We start from the raw sequence: 19,406 nt of genomic DNA, 5'->3' as shown, positions 1-19,406 counted from the left end.
ACCTTTTCTAGACTATAGGAACAGACAACTGGGAAATTCTATAGTGTAGTGAAAGGGCCAAGCACTGCACAAGAATACACCCCTTGCTGATTTCAGGAAAGATTACATTGAAGTTCCAATATGTATTCATTGGATCTCTTCCCATGTAACACACACACACAGCACCTCTGAGCAGTTACGGCATTTACTCACTTTTTTTAAATTTAGCACACAAGAAATATGTGAAGTATCTCTAGAAGAAAATAAACACATTTTTTATTGGGGTAATCCATTCACGTTACCCAGAAGCCAGCAGTGCCTATGGTTGCCCTGATCAGCTATCCACTTGACTGGGAAACCTGTATTGGGTCATGTAGGGACGGACTACTGTTTTCAGTTATGCCACAGAAACACGTAAGAAGAGACCTACTGGGCTCAGAACAAAGGCTCATTTAGTCTAGCATTCTGTTCTCACACTGGCCCACCAGATGTCTATGGGAAACCCACAAACAGAACATGAGTGCAACAGTGCTCTCCCTTTGGTCCCCGGAGTTAATGCTATGAAGTTGAACCCCAAATGAAAGGTGTTTTCAAATGTCATTCCCGTGTTATATTAGTCCCAAGTTTCAAACTACTTACTCTCTGGAAACAGCAGTTGTAACTATTTTTAATCAAGATGAATAGTTGGAAGAATATAGCATCCAGGACAGCTATTACAAAACCCTTTCTGTTGGAAGAATGGCACTAGCAAGCAACAATGGCTCCCTAGCTTCTCTGAACTCTCCATTTCTTACCATCAGCACCTCTGAAAGTACTATTAGGGACCAGCCATTTTGCTGGTTTCAATCAAAGCCTCAGCACTGAAAGCAAATGATTTGACTTAAACCCTGATCTCGAACAAGGCACCAGGTGTCAGCTGACCAGTCTGAAGAGTGGTGATTAGCTTTGTTGACAATGGCAATGTATGGTGGCCATAATTTTTAAAAAAATCTTGTTGCATACGTTTGATAACAGGAGGGCAGGAAATGGAGAGAAATAGCTTGGCAGGAATAAAAAGCTGTGATCCAAGGTTTCACTGACACACCAATGCACATTAATACACTTTGCTGTTTCCTTTAGCATCTGACATTCTGTCGAGCCAGAGGAAAGCCCTGGAGGTAAAAAAGGAGGAGGGCTGCCAGTCCCTCTTCTAATACAAGACAAGTGACAGCCAAGTTATACTTCGTGCAACTGCAACATATCAACAGCTTTATCAGGCTAGAGGCACATTTTGACATAAAAATGAACGGCTGGGAACGAGCGACTTTTATCTAGGTCAGAATGAGAGATCACAGAATGTTGCAACATGTAAAGGGAGGGTAGGAGGGTGGGAGGATTAGAAGACTCCACAAGAAAGCATTCAAGATCATAGAGAGGATATCATATCAGTCTGCAAAGACAAATGCATTAAATTTTGACAGTTAATTGTTTGTCACCCCCCTCCAATGGCAATTACTCAACCAGCTCATTGCAACATTGTGGCATCAAACTCCGATTCTGGTTCAAACAAATAAGATGAAACATTTTATAGTAACTTCATTTGAAACGAAATGCCAGACAGAAAAAAAAGGGAGGGGAGGAGAGAAAAAAGCATGGATGTCTCTGATAGCATCCGGGGCTTGATTTACACAAGTGCAGACTTTTAGAGAATGTATTCTTCTCCAGAGAATATGAAGCAATAGATTAGGAAAATACATCCAACATTTCTTTGAAAAGAAGGGAAAAGAGTCTGTTGCTTAGAAAGGTGGAAGAGCAGTGTGCAGGAAGGTGGCTACATCTAAATCAAGCAAATATTTTGGTGCAAATTAAGGAACAATTGAGCTGATTTTCTATACAATGGAAAACACAAGTAGAATTCAAAAAGGGATTGGTGAGATTAAATATAATTCACCATCACCAGGATTTCAGGCACAAGTGGAAAGTAATCATGTGAGGCAAGGAGAAAGCATAAGGTCATCCCAACGTTCTTTATAAATTCAGTGTATTAATGCCACAATCCTAAGCAAATTCACTTGCAAGTAAGGGTGTGGTCCTTACCCCACTTTTCTGGGAGTAAGCCCCATGGAATTCAACATGATTTTTCTGAGTAAACATGGTTAGGATTGTGCTGCTGATCATAATCACAATTTATTTTTTAGTAAATGACTAATATGCACTAGGGGATGCACAGAAATAACACACACAAGTCCCTGCTTCCTCAGGTCCACAGTCTTAAAAGTCCCATTAAAATAGGTGCAGGGAATCTTTGGCCCTCCATATGTTGTTGAACTATAATTCCCATCATCCCTGGCCATTGGCCATGCTTGATGTGGCTGATGGGAGTTGTAGTTCAGCAACATTGAGAAAAATGTTTCCCACACCTGCATTAAAAAATTGTTTTTAGAAAAAAAAACTTTTACTTTTGAAGAAATACAGCCAAAAATAATTGCTGATAAACTTGTTGCTGGACCCACAGAAACACATCAATAAATGTGATTAACTTCCATTGGATTTTTACTTGAAAGTCACTATGACTTGTATTGAAGATAAGCAGCATGATCCTAAGCATGTTTTGTTAGTTGTCTCATGAGTTCAGTTCCCTAGTAATTCTAATTTCTCTGCTAAGTGTGCTTATATCTCAAGTCTTGATTCAGCTTAGCATTTTTGATGTACTAAAGTAGGGGTGGTGAACTGGATTCAGCTGATGGGCTGAATGCAAAATTGGCTCACCCTCTGTGGGCCATTTTTGACTGGTGGGCAAGACCACCTATTTGTTAATCACCTGACATTGGATGACATCAGGTGATTCAACATAAAGAACTGAGAACACACTTTAAGTTTGCTCCAACTTCTTCCTTTGCAGCCCTGGCTTGAATTCAAATCACAGCTGCAAAGCTTCCTGCTGAAAGCAAGGCATGCAGTGCCAAAAGGCAGGAATTAACTCCATTTGGGAGCTCTGATCCTGGCAGGGTTTGTATTCAGTGCTAAATTAAATTTAGCAGCTAAAGTGAGGACTGTAGCTCAGTAGTAGATAATCTGCTTTGCATGCAGACGGTCTCAAGTTCAGTCCCTGACATCTCCAGGTAGGGCCGGGAGAGAGTCCTGGTCTGAAAAGTTGGAAAGCCGCTGCCAGTCAGGGTAGACAATACTGAGTTAGATAGTTCAATGGTCTGACTCAGTATATGTCAGCTTCCAATGTCCCTATGAAAATGTGACAAGAAAGATGAGTTGCTATTTATTGTGTCATTTATGATGTAGCTCTTGCCAGTCCTCTAGCCATTTATGTTACCTCTCTCTCTTTCTGTCTCTCATGCATGGACACACATACTATAGATACATGTAGCACACATGCTTTGAGCATGGTCTTTGAAAAGAAGATTATGAGAAAATAGCCGCATAGGGTGTGTACATGATTTGGAACTCATATTGCAAAGTGTTCTCAATTGCAAAAAAGTCTTTGTGCATTCAGCAGTAAAAACGATTGCATTTGTATCCCACACTGCTTCAAGGAGATCAAAGGTGTGCACATGATTCTCCCTCCTCCAACCTCATTTTATTCTCACAACCTTCTCACTGTAAAGTAGGTTAGGCTGAGAGAGAGTGGTCTCCCAATGAGCTTTATGTCTGAGTGAGGATTTGAACCAGAAACTTTCCCAGTCCTAGCCTGACACTGTAAACACTACACCATAATAATGGCTCTAGGTAAGCACACAGGCTTCAATATGCATTCAGTATTCAGGGCTGAGGGTACATGTGACACCGGGGTGGGGTCATGAGGTATGGCCCCACTCCCTGACCACATATTTACCACTATGATTTCTGCAAAGGACTGGCATTATTTGACATTGTTCCACCTGGTAAAATTTAAATTTGCTATAATCCTGCCGCATGGAGATGCTACCACAATCATCTCTACCTTTATATATTGCACATGAAAGGAAATTTTTGGTAAAGATAGAAACCAGCCTTAGGCTGCAATTTTACAATAGTCATTCTATTAAAGGCAATGGAGCTATCCTGGAGTTAGTAGGATAAATACATTATAGTGAGGAGGGCATCAAATGCTGTGAGATCTGCATACATCTTCCCCATTGTTCCAGATTGAGCCAGAACTTAACTCAAACTCCACAGACTATATTCTATCCACCCCATGTGCACACGCACGCACACACACACACCCTTACTACCAAGAAGCTTCAGTGAAAATCTGTCACAAAGTATGTTACGCGTAGATTGCTTTGCTGCTGCACAGAAAGATCTTATGGAGGAAAAAAGAGGTGGTTCTACCTTATCTATAAACCTTCATTGGTCCAATACCTTTTTGCACAGCCAATCAGATAGCACAAGAATGGGGAATCTGTGTTCCTACAGACATCAGACTCCAACTCCCATCAGCCCCAGCCAGCATGGTCGGTGGACAGGGATGACGGGAGTTGTCGCCCATCTGGGGGGCCACAGGTTATCCAGTCTTGAGATAGCAAAGCCCACATGGGCTGTTTGCATGACCCAAGCTATTGTGTGTGTGTGTGTGTGTGTGTGTGTGAGAGAGAGAGAGAGAGAGAGAGAGAGATACACATATACATACATGTGTGTGACACACACACAGAACTGTTATCCTGAAGAAAATCTTCTCCTGACCCAAACTCTTCACTGCCGAGAACAAAGAAACACGTTAAGGAGTATTATTCTGCTTTCATATCAGTTTTGGTCTTGGTGTCTTTGCTAAGTCTGCCAATAGGATGCCAAAATTGTGCCAATATGTGTGTGCGTGTGTGTGCATGCAAGCACGAGAAAGAGATGTTGTTCTGGTGATGTTAGGCAATCATAAAACACAGTTTAACTGGCTGGTTAGGTTGAGTTTACAGCTTCTCAGCACCATTGGGGTAGTTGAAAGCAGATATAACATACCAGTAAATCTAGCCCAGAGGAGATCATTGCTGCCAAATGTGAAGTCTGTTCTGTGACACAAACAGTTCATTGAGAACTAGGGCTGAAACCTGCCTTCTTCCTACATTGGCCACCAAATAACCAGCAGATTATAGCAACACTTGGCAACTCCCCACCTGGCTGTGATTCATGCTGATAGCCTAGAAATGAAAGCCTACTACCCATCCCCTGAGCTATATCCAGTTCCCATCTGGAAAAGAATGTAAAGATCCACACAGCTTTATTTTCAAAGGCAGAAAAAGTAATTATGAGGGGTTTTTGTTTGTTTCTTTAGGAGGGGAGGAGGGGGAGGGGGGAGGAGGGGGAGGGGGGGGAAGCTTACTAGACCAAATATCTCATTTCCTTTAAAATAATCTCTCTCTGCATGTGTAACAGAATGTACAGACATTTTACAAGAATAAACCAGCTTCTTTGATTCTTATCTAGAAATTGAAGAGCCTGGGGATCCTTAGTGCAAACTACCGCTGACCTGCAGCTTCTAAATCAGTAAACTTTGGATAGCCTAAGCGGTCCATTACAGTCAAACAGATGTCCTCAATCTGCTTAATTTCCTCACGAGGCATATTGTGTTGCCAAGCCTGGATGCTCGCTGGGGAGACCTCTCCTTCATAAGGAAGGTAGAAAAGATTGGTGGATGTGGCAAACATGATTTGGTTTAAGCTAGTGGGAGACAGAGGGATGCCGAGAAAGGCATAGATGGACTCAGCTATCTTCTGAGGAAAGTTGACAAGGTCTTCAAACTTCACCAGTTGGTAATTAGCCGGCAGCAAATCCCCATTGAGTCTCAGGGCTGCTGCCGTGTTTGCCAGCCATAAATGGGACATCACAGAAACGGCATTGGAATGCGAATCAGAGAGTTCCTCCCTGAGCGAGTCATATTCAAAGGCATAGCCTGAATTTAAGTGACACTTTTTCCCCCTTCCCTCGGCTTGAAACAGCATTGCTAAGCGCTGGGGAACCTTCCTCAAGGAATAAAGGCTAGGCTGGCTTTTGTACAGTACTGAGTAGATCCATGCCCGTGGGTCTCGTACTACGTAGAGTGCTCTCAATGAAGGGCCTATGATTTCTTGAAAGAAAGGCAGCTTCAATGTCCAGCTCCCACTGCTCAGACTAAGCACAGGGCGTGCATTTGGATAAGAGTCAAGATGTCTCCTCAGGTCCCTAATGTATTCAGCATCTTTGTCTGAGCTCCCTTTCAATCGGTTTCTTTGTTCTGCTATGGATTCTCTCTTTCTGGGCCGTCTCTTTTTGTCTTTACTGGTGGCTGGATGCTGAGCTACCTTACTTCTGCTGGTGTCATGTAAATGAATATTCTGCAAGTGGAGTTTCGTGTCTTTGACTAGGGAATGCAGCCAGCCCTGGAACAGCCGGAAACGGCCACTCTGAACATCAGATGCCTTCCACTCGCAGGCATCTACGAAGGAGTCAATCTCAAATTCAGCTTCAGGGATATCAAGGTAGCCTGCAGGGATCCTGATATAGAGGAAGTCACTGCTGTTGAAGAACAGTTGCTTCAGAATTTCTGCACCTGAACTGGGGAGAGAGGTAATGATCACATCAGGCAAACTCACAGCGTGTCCCTGGTCCGTCCCTGCATTGCGCTCTGCACTTGCCACGTCAGTACTCCATCTTGCACAGATTGGCTGAGTGCAAGAGCTCCACACATCTACCAATTCAACAAACCACAACGCGATGACCAGGATTAGGATCCAGCGCAAGAGTTTGCTGAAGGAGATGTAAAACCGCCACTGAAAGGCCAGCACGGCCAAACTAATCCCCAGGATCAGCCCTGCAATGACATTCACTTTAAATCCAAAGGGGAAAACAGTTCTGTTACTCGGTGCCTGCTTTTCTATAGCTTCAGTGCCCAGGCCAAATCTTGTCACTTTTCCCTGAGTGACTACCTTGGCGTAGCCACCAAAGCCTAAATAACTGAACCTCGTCCTCAGATTCAAATAGTCTGTAACGACAGAGATAACTGTTTCTGTATTGTTGACATTGAGAGAAATCTGATACCCTGACTGGGCGTCATCAATAAACCCACAGCTAGAAATATTGACATAAGGCCCGTGGAACATGTAGGCAATCCTTGCCACAGTACTCTTTGTGGAGAAAGTGACATTTACAAACTGGGTCCACCTCTTTTTGAATTCGGCCGCCTGCTCTGCCTCTTGTATCCTAGCTACAGGGCTATTTCCATGATGGTCAAACCAAAACATTTTATAGTGGGCATCCCAGACGTCCATCATGGCTCCGTTGTATTTGCTCATAAATTTATATGGTACATATTTAAAGTCAATGTCCAGGTTATGAAAAAAGGCACTGATGGAGTTGATGGGAGAGTCCTCCTCCTTCTCCACATGGTCCACCACTAGCAATGTCTGAGGATTAAGCAGAAGCAACGAACGGTACACACTTTTCAATTTCATTGCTGATGAGTATGCAGACGCTGCCTCCCCGCTCACAAACATCATCTCCTCGTGCTGAGATGATGTTATAATCTCCCCAGCTGCTTCTCCAACTTCATCCCCAGTCCACTTAAGCCACTGAGTGCATTCCCCAAGCTGACCCTCCCAAGGCTGATTGCACTGACTTGTGGGAGATGGAGCAAACACCAGAACGTTGTTCAGGTAGCTAAGTTTGGGTCCATAAAGGGCCTCAGAGACAAACACCTGCCCATTAGGAGCAAAGGTAAAAGAGTTTTGATCAGGATGTTCGTGCCCTGGGTTGAAGCTTCGCCACCCATCAATCCAAGAATATGGCTGGAAGTGGACTATGTCGTAGACAGCACGGCCACCCAGCTTTCCAGATTTAAAAGAAACAAAGGAATTTGTTTGATCATTTGGCAACCCTGCTCCATATGTAACTACCCCCCAGTTAGGGAACACGTGCATTTTAGCAGTGCCATAGTCAGGTGGAGGGTGGGGAGTTAGACCCGGGTCATACCATATGTATTCAGTGTGAAGGGTACTCCACCTCTGGGCAGTGGATGGCACCATTGGACCATCCTTTGGACGGTGCTTTCTAATCTGTTGCGCAAGCCAATTACCTACCCCATTCTTCAGCACAAACCTATCTAGGAAAACCAACTGGCTTTCAGGGCCATAAAACCAGTTATAATTAGAATCAGCTATGCCTACAGTCCTCTGAAAGCCTGGCAAAAGGGTAGCATAATAAAACCAAAAGTGCATTTTGAGCCAGTGGTTTTCGAGATTGTTAATCCCAAAGTGGCGCTGAGCCAGAAAGACATACTGGGTTATCGATTTGGCTGTGTAGCTCCCGTAAGCCACACCTTCATCTAAAGAGCCATCAACAATATGGTTGAGCAAAAACATGGTTTTTTCCATCACATTCACTACAGCATGCTTCCAGTTATTTGCTTGGGACTCTAGGCCCCCTCCAGTTACCAGGGCCCCAATGAGCAATGCTAGCATATTAGTAGCTTGGTGATTATGAAGAAGTTGCTTGCCCCAGGCACGGACTTTGGAATACTCATACATTTCCTCAGTCATGGCCCATATCTTGGCAAAGTATTTTTGCCTTCTGACATCATCCAATGAGGCATATAAAAAATCAAAAGCAGTGGCAAAGCCGGTTAAGGAGTGCCCAAGAGGAACTTCATCACCTGGGGCATTCTCCACCAGCCAGTCTTTGTATCCAGCCATCCTGTCCATATATTCTAGCACAAAATCAAAGGCAGCTTTATCTTCAGGGCACAGCAGGCAATAGAATGCTAAGGGAGGCAAATTGTTTCCATATATCTCATTCCACTTTGCAGCAAAATCTGCATGCTTGGGTGGAGGTAGGTAGTAGGATGGATTGGACAGCATCACTGACACTGCACTTCTGATGGCTCTGAAAAGGTGGAGGTGGCTGGTGTGAGATTTTTGCCTCAGCGCTGGGACCTCTTCAGCATTAAAATATAAGCTTGGGTGAAGAACGGCTTTTTTCATCTTCTGACTAATCCTGAGATCTTCGAGCCTCTGCTTCTCGTACCGACCCACATCCTCGGTAAAAGTCACCCAGTCAGAGTAATTGCTTACAGACACTTCAAAAGTGGAGACTGCCAACATCACTAATGCTAGAAATAAGGAATGTCCTGTAAACATGAGAGCCATGATCCATGAGGCAGTTTCCTCCCTTCAGGCATACACTTCTTTGAAAAACACACTGTTCAGATTTCAAACATGAATCAAGCTACCGGCGTGGGAAAACACACTTGAAAGCTTTTGACACAAACCCAGGTGGTGATAGCGGTGGGGAACATAATGTTACAAGGTACACACAGTTCTCCGCAGATGCGGTCATTAGGCACAGCACTGAACAACGCTGAAATGTAGGTGTTTTGAGGAGAAACTATGTAGCCACAGTGAAAACCCAGAGGATAAAAAGAATGCACCCTCTCACCAACTTCCGTGTACACCAGACTAACATGTAATTTTGATGTCAAAAGGATGCCTATTAAGCCGTGAAGTGTAGGGGGATTTTAAAAAAAATCACATCCAGCATGATACTTTATCATTGAATCGTCCTTGCTTGTTTTTAAAACTGCAGCTTTAACATTCATGGCTTTCTGCTGTGGGAGGGTGGAACTGATACAACACATGCATAGAAAATTAGGAAACAAATGCAAGTTAGTGCCGAAGAGATGAAAGAATGAATCCATGTTGTCTTCTTTTCTCCCTTTCTCACACAGTACACACATACAAAAAGTTTGTCCTTTATTTTGGTGGGGGAGGGAGACTCAGCAAAATGTTCCCGTCAGCCAATTTTGGTAGAGCTGCCATAATTCTAACACTTGCTAACCTCCAGTTGTGAAAGCTCTGTTGGGTTTGATGCACATGTAAGAGATTAGTCACTTTCATGCCTCCCTTCATTATCTTCATGTTCTCATCAGTCTGTGAAGCTAGACTCTGCCTTGGAGTTTCAGTTAGCTTTATCTCCTCATCACAAAGCCAAATTAAAGATACCAGATAGGATGCACACACAGCTGGTTTTGGAGTCTGTTCACTTTGCATGTTGATCTTGTCTGTTAAAAACAAAACAAAACACATGTGTCCTTCAAAAATGTACAAGAAACTACTTTTTCTTTTAAAGACAGTCTTACCATAAACATCTTTTCAACAAATGAGTATCAGAATTAAAATGAGGTTAACACTTTTGGGAGTTTCTCTTTTAATAAAAAATCTACTTTTTAACACATTTTCTTTCTAGTTATATAACCTTTTAGCATTTGGAAAATCTCAGAAGTTAATGTAATGCTTCATTTAGTAAAGGTGTGTTGTTATTGTTTACTAGTTAAGCTTTAGTCTTCCCTTAGAAGCACAATCTGAACTGCTGTTTGACTATCATCTTCAAACATGACTAAACTAACAAAGTTTTTAAAAACCAAAATTAACTGCTCTACAATTAAGAGACCCTTTCACGTTTCTATACATTATAACCTGCAATACCAATGGGCTCCTTCTTTTTCAAGGGCAAATTTTACAAACCCTTTTGCTCCCGAAAGGCAATTGCTATGCGTAGTTGCATAGGTGTGTATTCCACCGCAATACATTTTCCCGCTCCTCACCTGTGACTTAAGAAATGGGATAGTTGCTTGCGAGTCACTAGAGGGCGCTATGAACTAATTAGTATACAATAAAATGTCTCCGGGCTGAAGAAGTTCGAACAAGTTTTTCTTTGCCAACAGCTGCAAATATTTAAAAGTCATCGCCGACAGAAGGTCGGCCATACAGAACGGGGAAAATGCCCTAATGCTCTTCCTTTACTTCTTTTTAAAGTTTTAAACCCATCAACTTACCTTAAGCAGCCTACTTTGCGGGGATCACAGCCCATCAGCGTTGAGAAGAATAAATATCCGGTTGCCACATGGCTCCTTTCTTTCTGCCCCCGCCCCTCCTTCTATCTTTATTCGCACTCGCCAGTTTTTGTTTTAAAACAGCATGGTTTTAACTTCAGCTGCCCATCAAAAGGCATTGTCCTCAAATCTGGACAGGGATACTACCTGTCAACTCTTCCGTACTTTGCTTTTCCAAAAAAAGAAAAAGTAGAACGATGCTATATATCAGGCAGCCCTAAAATAAAAGTCTTGACTTTCAAAACGGGGGAGGAAGGCAGGCAGTGGCATTCCAGCGAAAGAGTGATAATGCTTGCAGAGAAAAGAATTATTATTCTTATTATTTTCAAAGGGAGAAAGGGGAACAGACCACCACCATGCACTAAAATCCAACTCCTGCAAAGAACTTGACTTCCGCAGAGGCGATCCAGACGGGATGCCGCTAGTCCAGGGCGGACTCTGCCTGAAGTCGTGGACGCTCCTCCGGCTGAGATTGAGCCACGTTCCTTCCCGTTTAGGCTGGTGACACCGGCGTCTGCCTCTCTCCGCTTCAGCGACCGCTGCGGTTGGCAGTTCGGCACCGGAGAAGGCACCGGAAGAGCGGAACGGCGGGCAGCGGCGGCAGCTTTCTCAAGCCAGGCGGAGCTAAGGTGGGTCTCGCTGGCTTTGCAATAGCAAGCATCTGCTCATTTTCAGCTCAGCTTTGTAACTCCTGCTGCGCGCCCCCCTCCCACTGAGCATGTGCAAGGGCTTTACACATGCCCTTCGCGAGTCGGTGAAGCCGCTGCCCTTAGCTTGCCCGGAGCTCGGCTCTTCAAAGCTCGGAGGGAGAGGAAGGGAAGGATGGCTCGGCAACAAACACAAGGGACGGAGGAAGTCGGCGGTGATTACGTGCAGGGGATGGAGAACAGAAAGGCAAGCAGGCGGGCGGGTGAATAGAATGCACAACGTCGACGAGAAAGGCAAGAAGAGTTATTTATTTGATCTGAAGTACATGAAATATGAATGTTTCTGCAGGTTGAGACTTACATCCAAAATCATAAGGTGCAAACTGAGGTGCTTTAATCATCACCATCCCAATCCAGTAATAAATAACAGAATTCAAAATTCAAACCTTACTGTGTTGATCCATGGGGGGGGACCCAACAACAACAACTACTACAACTACTACAACTACTACTACTACTACTACTACTACTACTACTCCAAAATCAGCATTTAGACCAGCAGTGTAGAGGCGAATTCAGAAGTGCAGGGTCCCTTCCTGGTAGTCACATCTATGCCCCCTTTTTTGTAGCTGGGTTGAGTGAGATGTTTGTCAGTAGGGTTGCCAGGTTCAATCCCTGAGACTGATCCTGTATCTTTAGGAGAAAAGAAAGTCAGCCAAGTGCGAGTGTTCTTGCAACCCTGTAATGGGAAAAACCACAAGGTGGAATTCTCTCTTCCCCCTGCACAACTTTTAAACATACAAAAGACCTCTTGGAGGCTGGGCCTTGTGGGGTGGACTGAATGAACAGCATACGTTGGCAAACCACGCTGCTGTTCTCAGTACACTATCTCTCAAGACATTGCGATCTGACCAGTGGAAAAACAGGATGTGGTTAACTTTATGGCTGTAAACGATACTGACATCTGTAGTGGTTAAATAACTGCCTGCATATTGCCACGTAGATAATGCTGTTGTACTATGTATGTACGTGATGTTATACAATAGTTAAAGGTCATAGGCTGTTTATGGAGAGAAAATAATCCACGCCTCCAAGCGGAGGTAAAATAAAAGCGGAGACGAGAATTACGAGGGGGGCTCCGAAATTGAACTCTGGTCTCACCGTGTCTCACTGTGTCGTGATATCTACATCTGGTGACCCCGACGTGATTCAGAACAAACACCCTCGTACCCACTGGCAGGATCAGCCAACGGTGCACCTCAGCGTACAGCTCCCATTCGTGAGTATGGGGGGGGAATTGTCAGCTCAGCAGAAGGTTCATGCACAAGAGCTACAAAAAATTTTAAAACAGGATACCTCAGCTTTTATAAGTCGTTCTCACATTGAATCATTGTTAAAAACAATTCAATGTCAATGTCCATGGTATCCAGAGCAAGGATCACTACGTCAGTCAGATTGGATAAAGATAGGGAGAAAATTACATGAAGAACCAAGAGCACCTATTCACCATCTCTTATTATGGCAAAAGTGTGCTGAGGCCATTAGTCATTTAGGGATAAAAGAGACATCGCTGTTTGCCAATTCTGACCAGAAAACTCCTCTTTATCCCCAACTTTCTTTACCTACACCTGAAAAGGATATTGAGAAATTTGTAAATGCTCCTCCATATAGCCCTCCAGTTCAACAAGAACAGGTTACTGGGAAGGTTAAAGCAGCCATAGCTCAGGCTGCAGCCTCAGGATTATTATCTATGGAAGAAATGGGAGACTGGGAGGGTACAATTTCAGCTTTTCCCGTTACATATCAGCCAGATCCTAATAATGCTAATAATCGCATAGCAACTTGGACAGCTCTTCCGTTTTCTGTTATTAGAGAAATAAATAAGGCAGTAAGAGAATATGGGATTACGGCTAATTATGTACAAGGGATGTTGGAAGGAGTAGCTACTGGATATAACATGATCCCTCAAGATTGGAAGGATCTCTTTAGGATGATTTTGACTCCTTCGCAATATGTAGTTTGGGACCAAGAATTTAGACATGCTGCTATAGCAGCTGGGGATGCTAATATCATTCCCGAGCAAATTTATGGGTCAGGTAATTTTGCTACCATAGCACAACAAGGGGTATTGCCTGAAGCCGCATTTCATCGAACTGCTGAGTGTATACAGAAAGCATTTAAAAAGGTGCCTGCTGGGAAAGAACCCTTACGTTCTTTTACGAATGTACGGCAGCAAGCAACAGAGCCCTATTTTCAGTTTGTTGACCGTTTGAAAGAGGCTCTGACACGGCAGGTTGATAACCCTCAGGCACAAGGGGAATTATTGTTAAAATTAGCTTACGAGAATTCTAACACAGACTGTAAAAAGATTTTGAAAAACATTATTCATAGACCGCAATATGAATTGGGAGACATGATTCAAGCTTGTGCAGAGGTAGGTACACATGTTCATGCCATGACATTGTTAGCTGGGGCATTAAGACAGGGTAACAAACCTACAGGCAATTGTTTTAATTGTCAAAAGCCTGGTCATTTCAGAAGGGAATGTCGGGCTCCTGGCGGAGGAGCATTTAAAGGTGGGGGCACTGTTACAAACCGGCCAAAGAAAATCTGTCCGAAATGTAAAAAGGGTTATCATTGGGCTAATCAGTGTCGTTCAGCTCCCACTACCAATACCAACGTGTCTTCCCGTCCTATTGAGGGAAACTGAACTTGGGGCAGGCTTCCAGCCCCGAATCTCAAGGAAGTGTACCCACCCCTGCTACTCAAGGAAGCGCTGGAATTGATTTAATACATGCAGAGTCAAAAGATGTTCCTTTGCCTGGAGCAGTTCTTTTAATGCCTACCACACTCACTGGCCCTTTACCAGAAGGCACCGTAGGCCTTGTACTACCGCGATCCTCTGCTTCCAAGAATAATATAATGGTGGTACCTGGTGTTATTGATTCTGATTATCAGGGAATTATTTATATTCAGTATTGGAGTCACCTTCCCCTTCAGTTGAAGAAGGGAGATTCTTTTGCGCAACTATTGTTATTGCCATATCGTCTTTTCACATCGAACACTTCCTCCCAAAAACGTACTGGTGGATTCGGATCTACAAGGACGAAATCGCCGAGTGTGAGTATTTCAGGTAATCCTTTCCATCCACAGGTAGCTGCAGTACTGGCAGAAGTGACCAGGGAGAAACCGGTTCGTAAGTATTGTTTAAACAATGTTATTTTTGAAGGTATTATAGATTCTGGGGCAGATGTCACAGTAATTGCTGAACATAACTGGCCATCCTCTTGGCCAGTAGAAGTGGCCCCTTCTGTGTGGGGAGTGGGCGGAGCTCAGGATTCAAAACGGAGTAAGGATTGGATACAAGTTGTTGCTCTTGATGGTGATCGTATAGCCCACATTCGCCCTTGTATTTTGGACATTTCAGTAAATCTGTGGGGAAGGGATTTACTGGAGCAATTCCAGACCACCATTGTTATTAATGATTAGCCAACAAAAGGCAGCTCTTCCTTTACAATGGAAGACAGACATACCCATTTGGGTAGAACAATGGCCCTTACCCAAAGAAAAATTAGAAGCTCTGCACCAACTGGTAAAGGAGCAACTGGAAGCTGATCATATAGCAGAAAGTAATAGCCCTTATAACACCCCAGTGTTTGTGATTAAAAAGAAATCTGGAAAGTGGAGGCTCTTACATGATTTACGAGAAATAAATAAATTAATTGTGCCCATGGGTCCGCTACAATGTGGGACGCCCAATCCAAATTTAATTCCATATGACTATTCCTTAGCTATTATAGACCTGAAAGATTGCTTTTTCACAATACCGTTACAAGCGCAAGACGCACCGAAATTTGCGTTTACTGTTCCCGTATATAATAACTCTGGCCCTGCGCAACGATATCAATGGAAAGTGCTACCTCAGGGCATGTTAAATAGTCCAACCCTATGTCAACAGTTTGTAGACATGGCCCTGCGACCCTTTCGGGCTCAATACCCTACATTATTGGTCTACCATTATATGGATGACATCTTGGTGGCTGGGAGAACCCTCCCATCTATGTGGCAACAACACCTTACTGATCATTTGTCACAGTCAGGGTTGCAGATTGCCCCTGAAAAGGTACAACTCAAAGAACCATTTCTGTATTTAGGACATAAATTAATGCAATCCTACTCCACTCCTGTATTGCCCTGTCTTACTTTGTCAATGAAGCCAACTTATGTAGAACTACAACAATTCTTGGGTTCTATTAATTGGATTCGACCATATTGTAAACTTACCACTCAAGACATGGGGCCTTTATTTGAATGTTTAAAACAAGGACGTCAACCTGCAGATATTATTACTTTAACGAAACAGGCAAGGCAATCCCTAGAATTAGTTTCTACAACGTTAAAAGCTATTTGGGTGGATCGACAAATATTGAATAAACCACTGATTTTATTTGTTTTATTTGATGGAAGCCAACTTTTTGCTGCACTCACTCAGGAGTCAGGCTCCAATGCTACACATATAATAGAGTGGCTTTACTTAGCCCATACACCAAAGTCATCTATCACAACTTTGCCAATGCAAGCAGCAGAAATAATCCAAAAAGCACGATTACGATCAAGGCAATTATTAGGTATCGATCCGGTTGAAATTTCGTTGCCTCTTAAACTTTACACATGGGAAAATGCTGTTGCACTTTCTGATGACCTTCAATGGGCTTTAGTCTCTTATTTGGGCACAATTTCATGTCGTTCCTCATCAGATCCACGGCTTCAAATTACACAAAAAATTCCTATCCAGTTTCAATCTGTAATCAGTTTACAACCCTTACCTGCGGTCACGGTCTATACTGATGGCAGTCCAACTAGAGGGGTTGTTGCATGGCACGAGCAGGGGGTTTGGAAGACAATTTTCACCTTACCCCAAACTTCCGCTCAGAGATCTGAGTTGGCCGCTGTTAGTATGGCGCTGTTGACTTTTGCAGATCAGGAGGTTAACATTATTACCGATAGTCTTTATGTTAAGAATGTTGTACTTGCATTACCCGGTAGTTATGTCTCTCCCATGCTGGACACTAATCTACTTGCTCTTATGCTTACACTTCAAAAACTCATACATACTCGGTCTTGTCGATTTGCTATATTTCATATTCGCAGTCATCAACCTTTCCCAGGATTGTTAACAGAAGGTAATCAATATGCTGATCAGGCTCTTCGTGCCCTCCTTTGCACACCCATAGAAAGTCATGCCCTTCATCATCAAAATGCTAAAGCACTCCAGAAGCAATTCCATCTTACTGCCCAGGAAGCCTCTGCCATTATTCAACAATGTCCCCAATGCACACAGTTAACTCTATCCCCAGAACCAGGAGTGAACCCACGAGGTCTCATAGTTAACCAGTTGTGGCAAATGGATGTTACACATTTTCCTACTTTCTCCCCATGGAAGTATTTGCATGTTACAGTAGATACATATTCCGGATACATATGGGTAACTCCTCAGAAAGGGGAAAAAACTAAGAATGTTATTAATCATGTCATTCGTTCTATTGCCATCATGGGCCAACCTCAGACGATAAAAACTGATAATGGTCCTGCATATGTTTCACAGCAATTTGCACAGTTTTGCACTAAGTGGTCCATTACACATTTGTTTGGTATTCCTTATAATTCTACAGGTCAAGCTGTCGTCGAACGTACCAATCGTACCCTTAAAGAGCATTTGCTTAAACAAAAACAAAAAGGAGGAGTACCACTGGGATTGGCCACCAAAGAGGAGTGGCTGGCACAAGTGTTGTTTACCATTAATCATTTAAATTTGTCTCAATCTCCCAATACTCATTTTTCCTTTTCTACTCGAGCGCAGCGGCATTTTCAGCAGTCGGAGTCTCTACCTGCCCCGCGGGTGCAGTTTCGGCAACTACCAAATCCAGAGTGGAAAGGCCCAGTTCCGCTTATAACGTGGGGTCGAGGTTACGCGGCTGTGTCTACGCCTGACGGTCCTGTGTGGGTACCTGCTAGGTGTATCCGGCCCTGGAAAGACGATGTCCTGGCACGATAATCTTAAGAATCCCATCCCTAATTTTTCTCTGCAACTTCAGGATACTGGGATGTCTTCCAGGAAGCGTGGTCGGAATGTTCCGCAACCTCCCGTGACTTGGGGCCAAATAAAGAACTTAGCAACACAAGCAGAAAAAGCAATGGAACAAGCCGGGGTGGACAAGACAACTGAGAATACCATTCTTGCTTTAATTGCGTCTTTAAATACAAATTCTATTTTTGTACTTTGCATTTGTTGGATTTTAGGAAGCGCCGGGGCTGACAGGTTGGGGCAGGAGTTGGGGATGCGGTTTCAACACAATATCTGGGTTCAGTTAGCAAGAATGACAAATGTGAGTGACTTTTGCATGACTGAACATGTACAGGAAATGGGTATGTTGGGAACATGTTTAATACCCGTATGCAAAGCACCTGGGGATATTGGGAACATTACAGGACTTGGGCGGTTCATGAATACTTCAGAGATTAAATATCATACTGTTTCGAATTGGGGAACTCCAACCTTCCAGCTGCCTGTTAATGCTTTTCAATTATTTACATCACATGTTGCAAATTCCATTAATAATACGTGTGCTCGGATGGTTAATTGTAGTCGACATAAGGTGCAGAAGGGATGTCTAAAGGTTGGGAGACCCACATGGAATTGTACACAGCACATTAACATATCCAGTATGTACGGACACATTCCTTTACCAGGTGGATGGTTTTGGACATGTGGAGAAACCACTTTTAATTATGTTCCCGCTAATATTTCTGATACCATCTGTTGCCTGAGTCGACTGGTTCCCATTTTCCTTCATAAAAAGGAGTTGCTAGCCCAACGTAGGAAAAGAGAAGCTGTTGCCATGCCGGCTGATTGTAATGACAAGGTGGAATTGCTTAATAAAGCAGAAAGTGTATCACTAGCCATCTCCCTTGTTGGACTTCCTGCATTGGCAGTAAGTAACAGCAATCAATTACATAAATTAGCCTGTAATTATGTTAAGATGATAAATGCCACCTCTCGAGCCATTGCTTTGTTAAATGAAGAGCAGGGTATATTAAGACAAGCTATCTTGGATAATCGTGCAGCTATAGATTACCTGCTATTACAACATCAGTTGGGGTGCGAAACTATAAAGAATATGTGCTGTTTTAATTTAACTGACAACAGTTTTGAAATCAGAACACAGGTAAAAAACTTGAAGGATCTAGCTAATAACATTTTGCAGGACGCCCCTACAACTTGGTGGCAGTGGCTTTGGAGTTGGCTGCCCACTGGATGGCTAAGTCAGATTCTTAGATATGCTATTCTTTTACTCATTTTAAGTATAGGCTTATGCTGTTTTTTACAATACCTTTTCCAGACGTGTACACCTGTTGCTCCGCGACCATTACGTAGTAATTACTTTTTGCTAAAAAATAAAAAAGGGGGAGATGTGGGGTGGACTGAATGAACAGCATACGTTGGCAAACCACGCTGCTGTTCTCAGTACACTATCTCTCAAGACATTGCGATCTGACCAGTGGAAAAACAGGATGTGGTTAACTTTATGGCTGTAAACGATACTGACATCTGTAGTGGTTAAATAACTGCCTGCATATTGCCACGTAGATAATGCTGTTGTACTATGTATGTACGTGATGTTATACAATAGTTAAAGGTCATAGGCTGTTTATGGAGAGAAAATAATCCACGCCTCCAAGCGGAGGTAAAATAAAAGCGGAGACGAGAATTACGAGGGGGGCTCCGAAATTGAACTCTGGTCTCACCGTGTCTCACTGTGTCGTGATATCTACAGGGCCTGGCAACCAAGAGGTCTTTTGTATCTTTAAAAGTTGTGCAGGGGGGAGGGAAAATTCCACCTGGTGTTTTTTCCAATCACAGAGTTGCAAGAGCATCTGCACTTGGCTGACTTTCT

The 19,406-nt window shown here is 43.3% G+C and overlaps 1 protein-coding gene across 2 annotated transcripts; it reads right to left on the bottom strand.

The window, feature by feature from the left end:
* Window positions 1–292: 292 nt before the first annotated feature.
* DSEL (dermatan sulfate epimerase like) lies at window positions 293–11,625 on the bottom strand. Of its 2 annotated transcripts, none has more exons than XM_061594688.1 (2): window positions 10,748–11,625; window positions 293–9,973 (listed from the first exon to the last, which is right to left on the bottom strand). In XM_061594688.1, exon 2 carries the CDS (start codon window positions 9,060–9,062, stop codon window positions 5,403–5,405), a length of 3,660 nt encoding a protein of 1,219 aa, XP_061450672.1. In that variant the 5' UTR covers window positions 9,063–9,973; window positions 10,748–11,625; the 3' UTR covers window positions 293–5,402. The 2 variants fall into 2 exon arrangements, with proteins under 2 accessions (XP_061450672.1, XP_061450677.1); XM_061594693.1 differs by lacking the exon at window positions 10,748–11,625 and adding an exon at window positions 10,437–10,515.
* Between the last annotated feature and the right edge of the window lie 7,781 nt (window positions 11,626–19,406).

Source organism: Rhineura floridana, chromosome 1 (genome assembly GCF_030035675.1).
Source record: "Rhineura floridana isolate rRhiFlo1 chromosome 1, rRhiFlo1.hap2, whole genome shotgun sequence".
In the NCBI taxonomy this organism is placed as follows: domain Eukaryota; kingdom Metazoa; phylum Chordata; class Lepidosauria; order Squamata; family Rhineuridae; genus Rhineura; species Rhineura floridana.
The sequence above is the reverse complement of the archived record's forward strand: the minus strand, read 5'-3'. Positions and strand labels throughout refer to the sequence as shown.

Coding starts and splice junctions, on each gene's coding strand:
- DSEL (XM_061594688.1), bottom strand. CDS start 9,062: ATGGCTCTCATGTTTACAGGACATTCCTTATTTCTAGCATTAGTGATG.